Source organism: Ostrinia furnacalis, unplaced genomic scaffold (genome assembly GCF_004193835.3).
Source record: "Ostrinia furnacalis isolate ACB-3 unplaced genomic scaffold, ASM419383v2 OfSCF3219, whole genome shotgun sequence".
Lineage (NCBI taxonomy): Eukaryota > Metazoa > Arthropoda > Insecta > Lepidoptera > Crambidae > Ostrinia > Ostrinia furnacalis.
Genome location: NW_021133458.1, coordinates 7,477 through 29,868, shown reverse-complemented (window position 1 = coordinate 29,868; position 22,392 = coordinate 7,477). Strand labels below are relative to the sequence as shown.

Genomic DNA, 22,392 nt, shown 5'->3' with positions numbered 1-22,392 from the left:
TTTTTTTTCTGCATACATACATACTTAGTACAGTTTCTCTTACTGTGTTTTTTTGTAGTAGTTTACGAGGTTTTACTTTTGAGAGTTTTTCGTTTATTTTGATAAGTATTAGGTTTTAGAATAAGAAAACTTAATGTAAACTTAAATATTGTATGTATACAACTGTCTGTCTACTTAGATAATATTTTTATAAGTGAAATTTAACATGGCAAAGCGAAATATTCGCCTGTTCCAATAATTACCTCATTTTTACTGATTGTAATGTTAGTAAAATAAAATAAAAAATTTCAAGATCAACGTTTTATCTAAATAATGACTTATATAAATATATTTTTTTATATCATCTACAACGTGACAACTGAACTTGCCATCTTCAAAATATTATTTTTTACTAGAATAACGTGATAAGTTGTCTCTTTTTTTTTCAATCGCTATAATTTCATCAATTTAGACGCAAAGTTATGTCTTACTATAAATATTTTAATTCATTAATAGTTAATCTTTAAACGTTTCATACACAATTATTTAATCCTAACGTTATTTTAAGAGTTATGGTCATTCAAAAGTTTAAAAGTCGATTTCTGTAAAACCACTGTTTTTGATATATCACAGTGTCGTCGCAAATGGACGATATTCCGGTCCGTGGTCGCTCGTGAACTTTTCAGCCCCAACGGCTCTCAGTTCTAAAATTACAATATTTGTACCTAGTTGAAACTGTTTAATAATGTAATAATAACTTTTCATCACAATGAAATAACAAAGTTCACAAGCCAGCGTAAAGAAATTCCCAGAACGGCCATGATAACACATCTTTAATTCCCGTTGTTTTTGTTTGGCAAGAAACGGCGAAACTCCGCCGTTCCGTTGAAAAATTCCCGGAAGTTTGGAACAACAGTATTAATATGTTTTGGAGAACTGCGACAGGTTTGCAGGCGAAAATATTGTTGTTACCATTGTTTTCAAGTTGCAGTGCCTTTTGAACACTTCTTATTATGTATTAGGGTTGCTACACACTTTAGCAGGCCAGCAGTATTTATTGAACAACGAAGCCGATCCGAAGAATTACTACAATGAGGGCTATCGTTTTAGCGCTCACCAGTTGGCGCCACTGTAGAGTAAGGTCCTGTCACTTGCTAGTAGCGAATACAGTGGCGCCAACTGGTGAGCGCTAAAGTGGTAGGAGGACTATCGCATTTGCACTCATCAAGATGGCGCCACTGTAGAGTAAGGTCCTGTCAATCGCCAGGGGTGCCAACTGTTAAGTATAAAAACGATAGCCCTCATTGTTTAGCATGTTATTTGACTATGAACTAGTGAACGCCAGACTACGTTAAATATAAAATTTGTCAGCGCATGCTCCCAACATAGGCAAGAACGTTGGTGCGTCATGAAGTTTGTATCATGGCTTTGACAGCTACCCTAAAATGATTGTCTGGCAAGGGGTTGGTACGGTTAAAACAATCAATAATAAGTCTGGCGTTGACAAACTCTTAGTCCAAAGTGTTTATGAGTATGTGCGTCAAAGCTTGGCGGCAATTTTTCTGAACATTGATCGTCTAATTTAATCAACTGTGTATGTCGATAAATCCGGGCCTTTTCAAGGCGAGAATGAATAGGCACTTACAGAGCAGATATGTGCCATCCTAGACTGCACCCCGCTTAACACCAGGTGCGATTGTGGTCAAATACCTGCCTTGTTATGCATAACAAAAATGGCGGTCCGCCTATGTGTAACAACCACGACTTGCCACTTGGCATTTTCAGGTAGATTTTGGATTTTATTAATTTGTAATTTAAAGTCATGGCTACGATTATCTGCCACAGCCTGGCTACCTAATGTGCAATACACCTTATTCTTAATCCGTCCTCGAAGGCACTGTTAATGGCCACCATTATCTCACCAATCGCTTGACTAATCTCTACAACTGCCGTCAGACACAGCATCAATGTCATTAACCTAAATCGGTACTACGTTGTAATTGATGTATTATATATAATTTGAATATAGATCATACAGGGTGTCCCATTTATAAGCACATCACACTGATACCAGTCTACAGTCGGGTGAAGGTCGCGGAAAATGCCTGGATGCGGGCAACGCAGGAATGATTGTTGTGGAAATCATTCGAGCAGGCCTTTGTCCAGCAGTAGACGTCATTCGGCAGACACGACGGCTGACACCAGAGATAAATAAAGCCTAAGACGCATCGGGCAAGTATAATAAGTCATTTTTAAAAAAAAGCTAATAACTATCAGTCATATTTCAAAACTAATCAAACTTTTCTGTGGAATTTTTCTTACAACTAAATAAATTGGCCATAATAATATCTTAAAAAGTTATAAAACTTTTCTACGGACAAATTAAGCTTGTTAGATGCGTCATAGGTCCAGCTACCTCTAATAAAAGTGTGACGTGCTAATTTGGGACATCTTGTATGTACCTATGCTCATTTCAGCCAAAATTGTGCACTGCTGGACCAAGGCCTCCACCAAGGATTTCCACAAGGACCGGTCCCACACCCAGGATCTTTACCAGATCGTAGGAAGGCCTGCACATTTCTGCCCCAGCAGCCATCAGCACTACAAGCGATTTACAGCTCATACTCAGCGACTTAAGTTAGAATTACACAGAATTGCCATGTATAAATAGGCCATCAACGACGAAGCCACCAATTTTTGGTCGAAGGAAGCGCGAAGTGCGGGGAGTTTGATCCGAGCGTCAGTCGCGAAATTATTGTAGTGTGCGTGTGCACTCATGGATCATTAGCGTGTACCAATAACACTCAAACATTAGCGGAAGCATGCATACATTAACTATAAACGATTAGGACGAATGGTAGGCCGCGTCTTCGTGGATGGCACTATCTATACGTACCTACGTGAAATTAGTGCCGGAATAACAATTCTGTTAATATTAATCACGCGGTTTTTGTATCGTTTGATTACTTGATTCGAAGAATAAAATAATTGAAAGCTTTTTCCCTGAAGTCTTCTTTGAAACCCTCGATCGCCTTTTAACTTTATTACTTTGTTATTCCCGGAAAATGTGAACATAAAATTTATATTAACTTGACATCAATTAATATATTTTTTAAAGGAAGCCCAGAATAATTGGCGGAATAAAATTAAACTACAAAACTTTCAGTATAGCCTTAAACATCAAAGTTTTATATTCTAGTACCTACCTGTTTTAAAACGAAAAGTTATTTAATTTTTATCAAACGTCTTTTTAAGGAAGCCCAAAATAATTGACTGAATAAAATTAAGTATTTATAACTAAAAAGTGTTCAAGTAGGTAAAGCTAACTTCTTTAACATCAAAGACTTTTAACAAGATTTCCGAAACTTTTGATCTTCTTTTCCATAGAAAAATTAAAAACATATTTTCATAAACATCAATTTAAAATTATCCACCCTAGCTGACGGTGGGTATTCTAAATTAGAAGAAACATAGTAAACTTCTAGAGCGTAAGTAGAAAATTTAAATAAACCGTAAATACTTTTAGCACCGCGGGCTAACTAACGATAGCACCATCTAGTTTTTCAAAAAAATTAAAAGTAACAGTAAACCAGAGTGACCGACATAGCCCACAGAATTGCTGAAATCAAGTGGCAGTGGGCGGGGCACATTGCTTGCAGAACTTACGTAGTGTAGACTGGTCCCCCACTAGGTAGGCCGACGATCTGTGACGTGACAAGACGTGGCAGTTGGCGGGGCACATAGTTCGTAGAGCTGATGGCCGCTAGGGCAGGAAAGTTCTTGAGTGGCGACCACGAGCCGGAAGACGTGGCGTGGGCAGGCCTCCCACTAGGTGGACCGACGATCTGGTGAAGGTTGCGGGAAGTACCTGGATGCGGGCAGTGCAGGACCTATCGTTATGGAATTCCTTGAGGGAGGCCTTTATCCAGCAGTGGACGTCATTTGGCTGAAACGAACGAACTTAACCTACATATGCCCAAAACTATTTAAAAATCTCAAATTTTTATGTAATTTGCCATATTTACAGTTTCTTTTATAGGCATCGCAAGAGAACTTGTACCATTTGGTCGTTTTCGTACCTCTGGGCATATATCGTCGCTTGCCTCTCTAACTGACATTTTGCAAAATTTTCAGACGAAGCGATTAGACAGATCGATTCGTCTTGCGAAATTGATTAAGATGGTGTAGATAACTCAGTTTCAAAAAAAATGTCAGATACGTCAGTTAGAGAGGCAAGCGACGATATGGGATAAAATCAAAATGTCTCCAAACATCAAGTGTTAAAACTAATTACCCTCGTATTAATTGCCTGCTTCCTACCTATTTGTCCTGAGCAATATCATTGCTTGACGTGTCCTTACTTCGGTCCCTGAGTACACAATACCCAACGTCGTCAACTAGTTAGCTAGTGTTGAGACGATGCATTGTTTATAGGTATCACTTCTGGACATGATTTATTTCTGCCAAAGAAGTTAAAGTATTTGATACTGTCGACTAGAAAAACTGGCAGAATAAAGTCTAGTGAACGAAAAAAAATGATTTTGTTTTTAAAGATTATTAGTACTTAATTTATTTGTTACATAAATTATTAATAGTCCCGTTTCGTACTAAGCTAAATATGCTTATATCAAGAGTGAGCTCACCACAATAGTCGAGCGGCGCGGCAGGGACCGAACCCGCGTTCCCCGGATCACGAGTCGGCTAGTCCGACTCCTTCACCGTTCAGCTATCGTGGCTTCGAAGATGATCTACTCTTACACAATACAAAGTCAGGGCACAAGAAGTAAGAGACCTATAAATTGACTGTCTGAGAATACATGGCAATATACAGCATTTTAAAAATACTATAGAAATTACGATATTGCAAGGTACACTTTGGATACTTAAAATGATTGTCAGACCACATTTTGTTCGAGTATTCAATACTATCTTATGATAAGCTTATACATATCATTCGAAACCAAGCAGAAACTTTATCGAAAAATAAACGAATCTTCAAAATATCTAAAGTTCCCTGACAATTTTTTTATATCTATCTATCTGTTTCACCGGCGATTTAGATATATCGTTGAAGCAAATCTAAATTTATATAACTCAAAGGTGACTGGCTGCTACCAATCGATCAACAAGGAAAGCATTGGGGGAGGCCTATGTTCAGCAGTGGATGTCCTATAGCTGAAATGATGATGATGATGATGATGAAAGTTGACTGGCTGACTGACTGACTTAGTGATCTATCAACGCACAGCCCAAACCACTGGACGGATCGGGCTGAAATTTGGCATGCAGGTACCTAGATGTTATGACGTAGGAGGCATCCGCTAAGAAAGGATTTTACGAAACTCCACCCCTAAAGGGGTAAAACGGGATCCACGCGTGCGAAGTCGCGGGCGGCCGCTAGTAAACTTATAAAGCTGAATAAAGACGTATTTCATTAATTGTATTACATTCGATAGAGGATTGTGGGGACAATTCCTGCAACTGACTCTCGAATTTCGAGATTCCAATCCAATTATCGACAACAAACGTGCCCTCAAGTCACAACACTACTTTGCCCTTTGTGCCCCGAAGTACGCTTGCGAAGCTAAGTTGGATCGCAATATAACTTGCGCCGATCGGGGCAACTGTCCCCAAATGGGGAAACTTGGGGAAAATAAAATAACATACACACATTNGAAAGGATGATGGGCACTTTTCTATGGAATCTGGGCGTAAATCCAACAGAAATGTAACTACTATTATTTGTTAGGACTTAATATCAGAAATATATTTTCATATAAATAACTACCAAAAACTCCCGGGTTTGCTTGGAAATTGACATAATGTGTAATAGTATTAGGTGCTTTCTTGCGCAAACAAAAAATATTATTAATTAATATACTTATCTACTTACATTTTAAATACATTAAGTTATTTATCCATTATTAAGTCCAACAGTTCAGGAGTGGGGCCAACAAATGGTATATTTAAACTATGTTCTACATTATAAGCGTAGGACCATACCTAGGTACCATTTAGAGAAATGGGATTTCTACCAGTTAAGTTGTAGTGTTGTCGCATAATCGATCACGGATCGATTACTAATCGATATTGCCAAATAACGATTTATCGATTAATAATTCGATTAATCGATTTTATTGATTACCATCATTACTATCATTTGATTGTTAATTCAATTCCTTATTTTTAGCAATATAATCGATTATTTCAATCGAATAATCGATTATGATTTATTCGGTACACATACTTACTAAATCGATAGAATCGATAGTAAGATATGATACAATACTCTCAATATGATCGATAAAAGCAATCTAATTGACCTAGTACTATTTTTATTACCCTAATGTGATGTGAAATACTATGGAAACTTTGCATATTCAACGACCTCTATCTCCGTATCCCCGCGTATTTCAGGATTGTTGTCATACTATGAAATGAAGTACTAGTATTAAGCTTTAATTTAGTATACTTTTTGTTTCTGTTGGTTCAACGCCCAATTTGCCCATCATCCTTTCATAACAGAATTTTTAACTTGACTGTTGTGATCGGTGGGTTTCAAAGAACTGAGGACAATATACTCACGTCGATGGTTAAAAGATGTAGTTCGAAAAAGGTTCATATTCATCGTGCATGGTTTACTTACGATCGTGTTATTGGGCGATCTAACGCACAGAGTGAGGTCGCAAACTGCGACCGAACGAATGTGAGTTAGAACGCCCAATAACACACTACTTATAACTAAAAAAATTTCAAATAGGTAAAGCTAACTTCTTTAACATCAAAGACTTTTAACAAGATTTCCGAAACTTTTGATCTTCTTTTCCACAGAAAAATTAAAAACATATTTTCTTAAACATCAATTTAAAATAATCCACACTAGCTGATGGTAGGTATTCTAAATCAGAAAAAACATAGTAAAATTCTAGAGCGTCATTAGAAAGTTTAAATAAACCGTAAATACTTTTAGCACCGCGGGCTAACTAAGGATAGCGCCCAAATGGATAAAAAATAACAGTAACAGAAAACCAAAGTGACCGACATAGCCCACAGAATTGCTGAAATCAAGTGGCAGTGGGCGGGGCACATAGCTTGCAGAACTAATAACGTAGTGTACACTGGTCCCCCACTACGTAGACCGACGATCTGTTGAAGGTTGCGGGAAGTACCTGAATGCGGGCAGTGCAGGACCTATCGTTATGGAATTCCTTGGGGGAGGCCTTTATTCAGCAGTGGACGTCATTTGGCTGAAACGAACGAACAGAAAATCAAATTAAATAGTAAGACACGGGTCTTAACGCGACGTTTATTAATGAGTTGCACTATGTACTCACGGCTTGACGTTTCGGCTGCGATGCTGCTAAGCCACCAGTCTGCTTGTGACCACGGCTGCAGCATCGCAGCCGAAACGTCAAGCCGTGAGTACATAATGTAACTCACTAATAAACGTCGCGTTAAGACCAGTGTCTTACTATTTTAGTTGCAATGGAACGCGAAAGTTTAAAATCATAGGCTGAGTTGCACCACCTAACTTTGACCGTAACTAGATGATGATAACCGGTGCTTTTTGTATGGAGTTTGACAGATTTTTGACGTTTGTCAAAGTTAAAGTAAGATGGTGCAACCCAGCTTTAGAAAATCTAAATGCCTCCAAACATCAAGTGTTAAAACTAATTACCCTCGTATTAATTGCCTGCTTCCTACCTATTTGTCCTGAGCAATATCATTGTTTTACGTGTCCTTACTTCGGTCCCTGAGTACACAATACCCAACGTCGTCAACTAGTTAGCTAGTGTTGAGACGATACATTGTTTATAGGTATCACTTCTGGACATGATTTATTTCTGCCAAAGAAGTTAAAGTATGAGATACAGTTACCTAGGTACTATAACTGTCGAGTAGAAAAACTTGCAGAAGTAAAGTCTAGTGAAGAAAAAAAATATTTAATTTGTTTTATTATAAACGAATCTTTAAAATATCTAAAGTCCCTTGTCAAATTTTTTATATCTATCTATTTCACTGGTGATTTAGTTAAATCGTTGAAGCAAATCTAAATATAATATGTAACTCAAAGGTGACTGACTGACTGACTGACTGACCGATTGACTGACTGACTTATTGATCTATCAACGCACATCCCAAACCACTTGACGGATCGGGCTGAAATTAGGCATGCAGGTAGATGTTATGACGTAGGCATCCGCTAAGAAAGGATTTTACGAAACTCCACCCCTAAAGGGGTAAAACGGGATCCACGCGTGCGAAGTCGCGGGCGGCCGCTAGTAAACTTATAAAGCTGAATAAAGACGTATTTCATTAATTGTATTACATTCGATAGAGGATTGTGGGGACAATTCCTGCAACTGACTCTCGAATTTCGAGATTCCAATCCAATTATCGACAACAAACGTGCCCTCAAGTCACAACACTACTTTGCCCTTTGTGCCCCGAAGTACGCTTGCGAAGCTAAGTTGGATCGCAATATAACTTGCGCCGATCGGGGCAACTGTCCCCAAATGGGGAAACTTGGGGAAAATAAAATAACATACACACATTATCTCCGATATATTGTGTAACACAATTAAATGGAAACGTCGATTCGAAATATTTCTTATCTTAGTTTATTTAGGAACGCTGATATCGTAATCTTTATATTTGCCAAGATTTGTACAGATGTTGGCAAATAGTATAATGTGGATTAGTTTCTTTGTCTGACAGACGCACTGCGGAAATTTTCGGTAATACGCTCTAATATAACAAAAAGGTTCCATTGTCCGGTTCGTTCGGAAGATCTTATATCTGAAACTGCTGATATTGTTCACGAAACTCTTTATTGTTAGAAATCTAATAATATTTTACCAATGACTGGACTGTAATAGTTCTCAACGTTCCAAGAAAGGTCTGGAAAGCCCAAATATTGTCAATCTGTTACACCAGATGTTCTGATTCGACTGAAATATTAACAGTACATTTAGCCTGTTCCAGAAAATTACTCGACTGGAAATAAGTGTCCTTGAGTCTTTCCGTCATCTGCTCGTAGTTATTTATTAGCACTTCAGGCTATACACAATTTTATTGCTAAATAGCACCTATTACAACGTAGTAAGATACTACAGTGTTTAGCTTGATGTACTGTCGTCCGTACATTTAAAATGTTCTTTCTGGAACTAAAAAAGGAAAAATTCTTTTTACTCGACTAGAATTAAGTGTCCTTGAGTCTTTTCGTCGCATACTATACCCTGTTAAGTTTTATTTTCAAATATTTTTAATGTGGTTTGCACATGCAGCCAGAGTCAAGTAATTACTTGACTCTCAAACCAAGAAGTCCCTTCTCTTTTCATCCATAAGGAAGAAGCTCTTGCACCTGCATCTCACCTGATGGAAAGCGATGATTAGGTCGAAGGTGAAAGAGAGCTTCTCCCGGAATCCTCAACCACACAGGAACTGGCTATCTTACCTCCAACTTACTCAACACAACAACCTATTTGTTGGCCTGATAAGTGCATTATCATCTAATTTTAACCCTCTTTGTCCCCAGGTACCACAACAGCAGGATGATCAACTACGACCTTGAGAGAGGCATCAACGTGACCACAGATCCTGCACAGCGGCTGTCAGACCTGCTAATACCAGCAGCCAGCGTGTCGCACACTGGCAATTACACTTGCGTGCCCAACAACGCAATACCTGCTAGTATATACGTGCATATTTTTAATGGTAAGTCCCTAAAATCCTTTTGATAAAGGTGCAAATAATTTATAATGCGAACAGGTAGGGGCTGGAATTCGCTGCCTGCTGCTGTCTTTCCTATAATCCGGGTCGGGCACTCGGGCCTTGAAAAGGAACTTACAGGGCAGATATGTACCATCCTAGACTGCATCTAAATTAACACCAGGTATTCAAAAATCACTGTTTTGTCTTGCATAAAAAAAACCTTCAGATGACCTTGCCACAACTTTGGGTGTGGCGGGTGATATACTTGGCTAATTTTTCTAGTTCCTTGTAGCCATTGTAATAGGTACCTGTTCGTCGTCTTAATCATCATCATCATCAGGTCATTCAGTCTCCACTACAGGAGCACAATCTTATAATTTACCAGAGGCAAATGGAGGATTTGGCCTGCACTCCCCACGCTGGCCAGACGGGTTGGGGATTGGGGAGGAGGCCTGATGTTCGCTCGATTTTTCCCTTAGTCGCCTATTACGATATCCAGTGGAAGAATGGGATCCTATTCTAATATATCGGAAACACATTTGGCGAATATATTATATTTAATACTCTAATTATAATTTATTGATGTTTGGGGAAAGCAATCAGCTCGATTCACAGAAAATTGATTTTATAAAGTGATTGAATTACAATATTAACACGTTAATTGTATTTCCGTGAACTTGAAATAACGAGAATGTACTTATTATACGATAAATGTAATAAACCTAAAACCTGCTACTGGAAAACCCAGTCCTAAATTAACACTTTCAATGAAAGCACTAAAGCTTACACGATTAAAACGATTTACACAATTTCAGCTCACTGAAACACGAAAACTGTTGAGGATTCGCCACACTGGATGAGTTCTGCGGTCATTCAGGTCATAGTGAACGTAGCCCGTATCTATGAGCAACATAATCTATACATTTTGTATTGATGCAATCTGGCCGTGCGGGCTCGAGCTAAGGGGCTTAGTAAATAATGTAATAATAAATAAATAAAATAAATAAATAGTGTGAATTTACATCAAACGTCCTCACTAGTGAGCGCGTAAAAAATGTCATTAAATGTATGACGGATTGTACAGCGCCCCTAGCGGAAACGTTCAAGAACTAAAATCTTCATAGATTTTTTTGACGCACTCGATATTGAATACGGTTGATGTTTTACACTAAGCTCCCAGAACCCAAACCGCACCGCTGACAGATTGTCTTGTCACGACCGCTGAGTGTTGCCATAGGCCTAAGATGCCTACGGCAACACTCAGCCAACTATAAGCCCATACATTTTGCCGATTTTATCACAGCATCCTAGCCCGGCTGACCGACATTGTTGTTCATACTTGGGAGGCTCTTGTAGTGAACAAAACTCGGATGAATTTGAAAACTTAATGTATTGCTCGTTACACTTCTTTTACAGCTTTTAACACAATCTTAAACAACTCGGAAACTTGGGGAAAATAAAATAACATACACACATTATCTCGGATATATTGTGTAACACAATTAAATGGAAACGTCGATTCGAAATATTTCTTTAGTTTATTTAGGAACGCTGATATCGTAATCTTTATATTTGCCAAGATTTGTACAGATGTTGGCAAATAGTATGATGTGGATTAGTTTCTTTGTCTGACAGACGCACTGCGGAAATTTTCGGTAATACGCTCTAATATAACAAAAAGGTTCCATTGTCCGGTTCGTTCGGAAGATCTTATATCTGAAACTGCTGATATTGTTCACGAAACTCTTTATTGTTAGAATCTAATAATATTTTACCAATGACTGGACTGTAATAGTTCTCAACGCTCCAAGAAAGGTCTGGAAAGCCCAAATATTGTCAACCTGTTACACCAGATGTTCTGATTCGACTGAAATATTAACAGTACATTTAGCCTGTTCCACAAAAATACTCGACTGGAAATAAGTGTCCTTGAGTCTTTCCGTCATATACTCGTAAGTTATTTATTAGCACATCAGGCTATACACAATTTTATTGCTAAATAGCATCTATTACAACGTAGTAAGATACTACAGTGTTTAGCTTAATGTACACCGTCGTCCGTGCATTTAGCCTGTTCCTTCTGGAACTAAAAAAAGTAAAATTCTTTTTACTCGACTAGAATTAAGTGTCATTGAGTCTTTTCGTCACATCTTTACCTTGTTAAGTTTTATTTTTAATGTTTTCGCAATGCGGTTTGCACATTTTAAGCGTCAAGTAAAAGTAATTTCCAACTCATGTTACAGATGAATTCGATTAAAGATGAACGATAAAATGATCCTCCAGCTTCCTATGAGTTTCAGCAAAGATGTGGCACTAAGAAATAAAACAAATTCTAAATTATGGCGCTTCACTTTCAAACTAAGAAGTCCCTTCCCTTTTCATCCATAAGGAAGAAGCTCTTGCACCTGCATCTCACCTGATGGAAAGCGATGATTAGGTCGAAGGTGAAAGAGAGCTTCTCCCGGAATCCTCAACCACACAGGAACTGGCTATGTTACCTCTAACTTTTGCAACACAACAATCTATTAATTGTTGACCGGATAAGTGCATTATCATCTGTCTAATTTCAACTCTCCTTGTCCCCAGGTACCACAACAGCAGGATGATCAACTACGACCTTGAGAGAGGCATCAACGTGACCACAGATCCTGCTCAGCGGCTGTCAGACCTGCTGATACCAGCAGCCAGCGTGTCACACACTGGCAATTACACTTGCGTTCCCAACAACGCAATACCTGCTAGTATATACGTGCATATTTTTAATGGTAAGTCCCTAGACTTTCTATTAATGAAGGTGTAAATATCCTTCCTGATGAAGGTAGCAGAAAGGCGCTGGATGCAGACCGCTACCAACCGTGCGATGTGGAAGTCATTGGGGGAAGCCTATGTTCAGCAGTGGACGTCCTATGGCTGAAATGATGATGATGAATATCCTTCAGATGACCTTGCCATAACCTATTTTTTTAGTAATTTGTTATTTCACAAATTACTAATACTCCCGTTAGCCCCTCGTATTAACCTAATGCTTGTGTCACGAGTGAGCTCACCACAGTAGTCGAGCGGCGGCGGGGACCGAACCCGCGTTCACGAGTCGGCCAGTCCGACCCCTTCACCGTTCGGCTATCGTGGCTTTACTTTGGGTGTGGCGGGTGATTTACTTAGCTACGTTTTCTAATTCCTTGTAGCCATTGTAATATCTACTCGTCTTAATCATCATCATCATCAGGTCATACAGTCTCCACTCCAGGAGCACGACCCTCTAATTTACCAGAGGCAAATGGAGGATTTGGCCTGCACTCCCCACGCTGGCCAGACGGGTTGGGAATTGGGGAGAACTGATGTTCGTTCGATTTTTCCCTTAGTCGCCTATTACGACATCCAGTGGAAGAATGGGATCCTATTCTAATGTATCGGAAACACATTTGGCGAATATATTATATTTTATTAACAATAAATAATAATTTTTTGATGTTTGGGGAAAGCAATCAGTTCGATTCACAGAAAATTGATTATATAAAGTGATTGAATTACAATATTAACACATTAATTGTATTTCCGTGAACGTGAAATAACGAGAATATACTTATTATACGATAAATGTAAACCTAAAACCTGCTACTGGAAAACCCAGTCCTAAATTAACACTTTCAATGGAAGCACTAAAGCTTACACGATTAAAACGATTTACACGATTACAGCTCACTGAAACACGAAAACTGTTGAGGATTCGCCACACTGGATGTGTTCTGCGGTCATTCATGTCATAGTGAACGTAGCCCGTATCTATGAGCAACATAATCTATACATTTTGTATTGAAGCAATCTGACCGTGCGGGCTCGAGCCTGTGCTCGACGTTAGATGTTAGATGTACGAGGGGCGGCTGAAAAGTTTTGAGCCTAAGTATGTTCAAGTGTTATTATTGACTTTATTTTGATTGAATTAATTTGCCAATAACATCCTTAGCATATGTACAAAGTTTCATTTCATTAGCGTCATCACGCTTTTAGTAATTAATCCGTAAACATCATCATGTCTCAGTCGTCCGCGCGATGTACGAAATTGAAGTAAGTACACAGTTGTCATAAAATTCCTCAAAAAGAGGAACAAAAAGCTGACGGTAACATTTGAAGAGATGTCNAATAGTATAATGTGGATTAGTTTCTTTGTCTGACAGACGCACTGCGGAAATTTTCGGTAATACGCTCTAATATAACAAAAAGGTTCCATTGTCCGGTTCGTTCGGAAGATCTTATATCTGAAACTGCTGATATTGTTCACGAAACTCTTTATTGTTAGAAATCTAATAATATTTTACCAATGACTGGACTGTAATAGTTCTCAACGTTCCAAGAAAGGTCTGGAAAGCCCAAATATTGTCAATCTGTTACACCAGATGTTCTGATTCGACTGAAATATTAACAGTACATTTAGCCTGTTCCAGAAAATTACTCGACTGGAAATAAGTGTCCTTGAGTCTTTCCGTCATCTGCTCGTAGTTATTTATTAGCACTTCAGGCTATACACAATTTTATTGCTAAATAGCACCTATTACAACGTAGTAAGATACTACAGTGTTTAGCTTGATGTACTGTCGTCCGTACATTTAAAATGTTCTTTCTGGAACTAAAAAAGGAAAAATTCTTTTTACTCGACTAGAATTAAGTGTCCTTGAGTCTTTTCGTCGCATACTATACCCTGTTAAGTTTTATTTTCAAATATTTTTAATGTGGTTTGCACATGCAGCCAGAGTCAAGTAATTACTTGACTCTCAAACCAAGAAGTCCCTTCTCTTTTCATCCATAAGGAAGAAGCTCTTGCACCTGCATCTCACCTGATGGAAAGCGATGATTAGGTCGAAGGTGAAAGAGAGCTTCTCCCGGAATCCTCAACCACACAGGAACTGGCTATCTTACCTCCAACTTACTCAACACAACAACCTATTTGTTGGCCTGATAAGTGCATTATCATCTAATTTTAACCCTCTTTGTCCCCAGGTACCACAACAGCAGGATGATCAACTACGACCTTGAGAGAGGCATCAACGTGACCACAGATCCTGCACAGCGGCTGTCAGACCTGCTAATACCAGCAGCCAGCGTGTCGCACACTGGCAATTACACTTGCGTGCCCAACAACGCAATACCTGCTAGTATATACGTGCATATTTTTAATGGTAAGTCCCTAAAATCCTTTTGATAAAGGTGCAAATAATTTATAATGCGAACAGGTAGGGGCTGGAATTCGCTGCCTGCTGCTGTCTTTCCTATAATCCGGGTCGGGCACTCGGGCCTTGAAAAGGAACTTACAGGGCAGATATGTACCATCCTAGACTGCATCTAAATTAACACCAGGTATTCAAAAATCACTGTTTTGTCTTGCATAAAAAAAACCTTCAGATGACCTTGCCACAACTTTGGGTGTGGCGGGTGATATACTTGGCTAATTTTTCTAGTTCCTTGTAGCCATTGTAATAGGTACCTGTTCGTCGTCTTAATCATCATCATCATCAGGTCATTCAGTCTCCACTACAGGAGCACAATCTTATAATTTACCAGAGGCAAATGGAGGATTTGGCCTGCACTCCCCACGCTGGCCAGACGGGTTGGGGATTGGGGAGGAGGCCTGATGTTCGCTCGATTTTTCCCTTAGTCGCCTATTACGATATCCAGTGGAAGAATGGGATCCTATTCTAATATATCGGAAACACATTTGGCGAATATATTATATTTAATACTCTAATTATAATTTATTGATGTTTGGGGAAAGCAATCAGCTCGATTCACAGAAAATTGATTTTATAAAGTGATTGAATTACAATATTAACACGTTAATTGTATTTCCGTGAACTTGAAATAACGAGAATGTACTTATTATACGATAAATGTAATAAACCTAAAACCTGCTACTGGAAAACCCAGTCCTAAATTAACACTTTCAATGAAAGCACTAAAGCTTACACGATTAAAACGATTTACACAATTTCAGCTCACTGAAACACGAAAACTGTTGAGGATTCGCCACACTGGATGAGTTCTGCGGTCATTCAGGTCATAGTGAACGTAGCCCGTATCTATGAGCAACATAATCTATACATTTTGTATTGATGCAATCTGGCCGTGCGGGCTCGAGCTAAGGGGCTTAGTAAATAATGTAATAATAAATAAATAAAATAAATAAATAGTGTGAATTTACATCAAACGTCCTCACTAGTGAGCGCGTAAAAAATGTCATTAAATGTATGACGGATTGTACAGCGCCCCTAGCGGAAACGTTCAAGAACTAAAATCTTCATAGATTTTTTTGACGCACTCGATATTGAATACGGTTGATGTTTTACACTAAGCTCCCAGAACCCAAACCGCACCGCTGACAGATTGTCTTGTCACGACCGCTGAGTGTTGCCATAGGCCTAAGATGCCTACGGCAACACTCAGCCAACTATAAGCCCATACATTTTGCCGATTTTATCACAGCATCCTAGCCCGGCTGACCGACATTGTTGTTCATACTTGGGAGGCTCTTGTAGTGAACAAAACTCGGATGAATTTGAAAACTTAATGTATTGCTCGTTACACTTCTTTTACAGCTTTTAACACAATCTTAAACAACTCGACCGTCTTCCGTCTTACACAACTCACCACATTTTAAACTGTTATTCTCACTTTGAAACTCAATCCTCATTTCTTATTTATCCCTCCCATTTCCTCCAAAGACCAATCATAATCATTCAGCCGTTCAAATAATGAACAATCTTTCATCCGTCATCCCACTATTCCGTTACACACACAACTCAATAATCCTACATACATTATGCGGGCTGCGATCACTTCGACCTGACCGCAGAACGCATCCAGTGTGGCACCACCTTTACAAGATACAAATTCGAATCATCGAATACTGAATTGAGTGAACGCTGTTGCGGAAACACACACGAGCTATTTTCTGAGGATTATCAAAATGTTTACAGTTTAAAAGCGATGTTTACGATCCATTTACTTTGTATATTATCATACGAGAATTTGGGACGGGTCCGGTTAACTTTGTTATTTTTAGTACCGACGAATTAAAAGCATGAAGTGGGAGAGATTTAGGAAAAAAAATTGAAACTGTTAAAATGTTTCAGAAGTATTAAATTGATTTTTTTCTAGTTACATTTGAGTGATTTTTTGATCACGGTGTGTATAAAAAAAGACATCCAAGCAAGATACCGTTTATTTCTAATAATATGAAAGACATTAATAACCATTACAAAATGTATTTTTCCATCGTGCTTTGATCTTTAACGTAAATCAAGAAAATATTCTTTTGTTTCATGGCAAAACAAAGTAAAATTACTTTTTCTCGTGCATTATTAAAAGGGTGGGGTATTTCTTCAGAGAAGATGAGTGTATGGAGATATTATTTATTGAAAAAAAAATTATTTATAATAAGTAATCCTTACAAAGACTACAGGGATATTAATACAACTGACAATTTAATTACAATGTAGCTTGCACTTCCAGTCTCTGGGTTGACTTGAAAAATATACGTAGATGAAAATTTCAAAATTTTGGACACAATTAACCTCTTAGACTATTTTTGCATTTTGACAACCAAAAAATTCAACCTGTATACATTAGCATCTACGCAGATATACATTGATTCAATGAATACTTTGCCAAATTGCTTTACACCCTCCTTTCCGCAGAGGGAAGTCTAGACTGCCTGCAATTGTTCCTGCCACATTATCCCAAGGGAGCGACATCGCAAAAGACGTACTCTAAATCTGTTTTATCAAATAAATCCCGCTTTTAACTGAAATAGAACTTGGCGTTTCAGATTCTTTACTCGAAATTGCGGGCGAAATACATTCTGCGGGAGTCGCGTTTCTTAACAACTTGAACTATTTTCTATAATAAGAGCAATTTTAAATTGCTTAGAGTTAAAGGAACTTTGGTTTTGAAAATAGTTTTCAATTTAAGTTGTATTTTTGGAAAACTCGTTATAGTATCAACTTCAGCTATGTTCACATTGGCACAATTGTATGTTTTTATGTACAAAAGTATGTTATTATGTCATTGCTACCCCTAGCCCCTTAGCTTAGTTTAGAACTAGATTAAGTGAATTAATTTTTACTAGGGATTTTACTCACTCTCTCACTGTAAACGTCTTTCAAAAATGTTTAGTTTACTAATACCTAATCTTTCGACACGCGATTAATGACTGAATTAATTAATGTATAATCTATTCTGTACGTAAGCCCCGAAGCAATATGTCACTCAATATACTAACCGCTATTTTCATTAAGATTTTGGCGACCGATCCTCTATAGCGTTAAAGAAAAGCATTACCACCTTTATCGCATCCCTGACCTGCTTCACATTTTAATCCATAAACTTAAAAACGCAATTGCCATCAGAAAGCTGAAAACTAAACATAAAAAGCTGGTACGCATTTTTCATCCATTTTTATGCGATGCCCAGTCGTATTCCAAATCCTATCGTATTGCGTGGAGGGAAGGGTTGGGATTTGTGTGTTTTGGGGTCTTCATATAGAATAGGATCAATCGAGCGTATAGCCAACAAGCGAAACTGTTGGTTTGCGATATCTCGAAACTTCCACGTCAGTCAATGGGCGGATATTGGCTATATTTTGGCGAATGGTTTTTCTTAAATATTCGCCTCAGTGGGTACCAAATGAATGGAAAATAGGTCGCCTTTTATTATATTTTGTTAACCGGCAACACTAACATAGTATTATCTTTTCCATTTTGACTGTTAGTACCTTTGTCAGTGTGGTCAGTTTGAATAATAACTAAAGGTTTCATAAAATAAAGCTAATGTTATCTCTTGCAGCACAAATCAATTACAAAATGACAATGAAAAAGAGGCTGACAATTATAGTGACTTGAGTTTCTTGCGCTGCTTCTTCTCAACACTGGCCTATTTATTGTCCCGTTTCCAGTATTAATACTGGAACGTGTAAAAGTGCTTTTTAAAAGCCTGCTTGCATAAATAAAAAATGAGTTTTTTGAAACTATGAATATAAATCTGTTTAGTTCTCACAAATAACGTTACCTATTTAAAAATGCGCTACAATATTTTAGCCTCAAGCGTATTACTATTTTTTAAAAGCTAAGCTATTATCTTATTAAAATTAAAAAGGTGTTTATTGACTATTTATTTACTTGCCAAGCCATCATTCTTAACGCAAAATAAAAATGTTAATAACCAAAATTAAAAACCCTGACCTTAAAAAGTAGTATAAACTAAATGGTGTCCTAAAGCCAAAAGATAAAAAGTTAAAACGCAGTAACTCCAGTTAATACCTGAAATAAAAACAGTAATTGTCTCGCAAGAGTTAAATGCTATTAACTCCGCAATAACTTTTGTAAAAACTTATTTTTACGATATCTTTTAGTATTTTAATCTTTGATGGACTTAGGTTCAAGGACTTATGAAAATATTATTCTTAGTTTATTACCTTTTGAAATATCTGAATTCGAAGTTCTAGCATATTTATAATATCTGTAGAGTTACCAATTTGATTATAACCTAATAGATTTAGTTTTTATTTTTGGTAAATTTAACAATGTCACTAAAGTGCCCAGAATTAATATAAATCTTTGATCTTTCTATATCTGTTAACAATTATTTTGCCATTAGGTATAAGTGGTTCTAATTTTTCAGATTTAAAATACTTCGAAATCGATTGCCTTTGGTAAATTAAACAAGACAGGATCGTCGTACAGTAGAGACAAAATGACTGATGATTATGATGATGATGATGATGATAATTTGGAAAAGGAACAAAATACATACTTGATTACTAAGACTGAGTTGCCGGTAACCGGTATTTTTTGTATGGAGTTTGGCACATTTTTTACGTTTATCAAAGTTAAAGTAAGATAGTGCAACCCAGCCTTAATTTTGACGTCAATCTGTCAATGATATTTGAGAATCAGATATTTATTATATGGAATTTATGACCAACAATATTTGAGACTGAGAAATATTTCGAATCCCGTCTGACATATCGGATCGCCGACCTTATTCTAGCGGTCGGACCGCCAATATTTAATATTGGAACGTATGTCGAGCTGTCAGTCAATTCGCCGACTTAGGCCAACACTATGTCGCCATATTGACAGCGGCTAAAGATTTTTTCATTTGAGCACAACGCGATATATAAAATCAGTTTGAGAGTAAAATTCTAGTTCGTTTTTTTCATCCGAATGACGTCCACTGCTAGATGAAAGCCCCCAAGGATTTGAGTTTTTACCTAACATTATCTACTTTTTCATGAAAATTAGATTATTATTTGTTAACGTATAAATACAGGAGTTGTACCCCTACATCCATCATTATGTTTGTTTTTCCGTGTTGATTGCAAGATATGAAGAAAAACTCTTGTCAAACTTAAGGACTCTCGGCGACTTTGTATTAGTTCAAAAACATCAAAAGTTCACGACTCATGTCGGCGCGTCTGCGGGCTTGGTGTGTAGACAGCATTTAATTAGGTGCGTCAAAACTAAATTTAATTTCAGGTATAGATGGAAACTTTTGATTGATTTAACTTCAATATTTATTACTATCCCAATCACAGGACAGTCTATAACTGAGATCGAATCGTATTTTGAGAGTTCTCCTGTAATACGCAGAGAGATTAGTCATCCTCCATAGGCATCTAACATGGCTAACATGGCTAACATGGGTTAATCGAATTGAAAGAGTAATAAGCCCGTCTGTCCATGTGGACATATAACGTCCACTCGTAAGACCCACTAAGGCGGAGCAGAGCGGAGGGGAGATTTGTTTTGAATAACCAATCCGCACAGATCCGCACCGCTGTCAAATAAAGAAACACTAGCGCTTTCGGCTAATAGGCGGCTTCGCCCGCGTGGAATATTGTCTGTCACAGAAAAACTTTATCGCGCGCGTCCCTGTTTTAAAAACCGGGATAAAAACTATAATATGTCCTTTCCTGGGACTCAAACTATCTCTATGCCAAATTACATCAAAATCGATTCAGTGGTTTAGGCGTGAAAGCAAGACAGACAGACCGACAGAGTTACTTTCTATATTAGTATAAAAGTATAGATTCTAGTCCTATTTTACAAGCAGATGAGAATAACATTTATTCATCATCATCATTATCATTTCAGCGATAGGACGTCCAGTGTCCACCGCTGAACATAGGCCTCCCCCAATGCTTTCCATGTTGATCGATTGGTAGCGGCCTGCGTCCAGCGCTTCCCTGCTACCTCTATGATGTCGTCGGTCCACCTTCTGGGTGGACGTTCCACGCTGCGTTTCCGGTACGCGTCCTCCATTCCAGAACCTTGCTGCCCCATCGGCCGTCAGTTCTGCGTACTATTTGCCCTGCCCATTGCCACTTCAGCTTGCTAATCCGTCGGGCTATGTCAGCGACTTTGGTTCGTTTACGGATTCCTCATTTCTGATTCGATCTCGCAAAGAAACACCAAGCATAGCCCTCTCCCGCTTGCTAACCCGTATATCATTAATTGTCAACCCATTAAAGTGCAAATTTCTTTGTCCACAGGTGAAAACCCAGCAGCGATGCAATCGTCGTCACCCAGTTATATCCGTCTAAACCTCAACGGGTTCCTATTACCGACACTAGTTACCATCAACATCATACGGTGACAATACTAACTGAACAATGTACTCTAACCCTAGTTAAGGTGTATATCGCTTGGGCGGGGACGGCAGCCATTACGGGATATGGGTACACAACATTGTTTAGGCAGTGTTCTAATTATGGGCACTGGCACAGAATAGAAATTAACAGAAGACAATTGTCATGCGTCTACTTCACTTTGCATACCTACGCTCGGCGCGGCGGTCGCGCTAAGGTTGTCAATTTTGGCTTATGCACAAAAAACGGTAGCGCATTTTCTTACATAACTTTTCAATTCCTATCATTGGAGGTCCGAAAATATTTCTCATACAATTTGATACCATAATGATCATTCTTCATAAAAAATTTAAAACCTACATATTTAAAAACATAATCATTGATATTCATAATATCACTAATCATACACTTAGTTTTTACTAATATTTGTTTTCATATATTTTTCTATACTAATGATCGAAACTCATAATCATTCGAATAAATAACTATAATATTCATAAATGTGATGTATCCTAATATTTGTTTTCATAAATTTATTACTCATAAGTGTATTTATCCATATTATTGAAAATCATGATGTCTATATTCGTATTAAATCGTATTTTAACATTAAATTAATTTGAAATGGTCCAAAACAGGCAATATTTTGTGCCACAAAACTAACGTGACAGAAACGAATCGCTGCAAAACCGACTCCACGTAGTCTTGTCTGCCCTACCCCTAGAGTGTAATTTAAAAGCCGGAGGCGCGGAGGGAGGGCAGCCCTCGCCCGCTGTAACGAGGCTCAGGCGCCCGGGTGAGCTGGAGCGGCTGAGGCTGGTCGCCGAGGCGCCGAAGGCGCCGATGGCGATCCAAAAAGCCGAAGCTGCGGAAGCAAGCGTGGGTGCCTGAGCCTCGTTACGCAAGGGCGGAAGGGCTGCACATCCCGCAGCGCCGGAGACGAGGAGATACCAATGCATGCTGCATGCTTGCTTTCATGCTGCATGCTCTGCATGCTTATCTACTCTATTAAATTATATATGATTTTTTTAAAGATACGAGTATGTCTGTTATAAAGTAAA

The 22,392-nt window shown here is 38.2% G+C and overlaps 1 protein-coding gene across 1 annotated transcript in view; it reads left to right on the top strand.

The window, feature by feature from the left end:
• LOC114357536 (Down syndrome cell adhesion molecule-like protein 1 homolog) overlaps nucleotides 1-21,339 on the top strand; it is a gene marked incomplete at its 5' end in the record, with an annotated part of 41,318 nt that extends 19,979 nt beyond the window's left edge. Inside the window, 2 exons of the mRNA XM_028311216.1 lie at nucleotides 9,518-9,696; nucleotides 21,236-21,339. Of these exons, the coding sequence (XP_028167017.1) occupies nucleotides 9,518-9,696; nucleotides 21,236-21,339 (283 nt within the window). The remainder of the gene's footprint in view (nucleotides 1-9,517; nucleotides 9,697-21,235) is intronic.
• Between the last annotated feature and the right edge of the window lie 1,053 nt (nucleotides 21,340-22,392).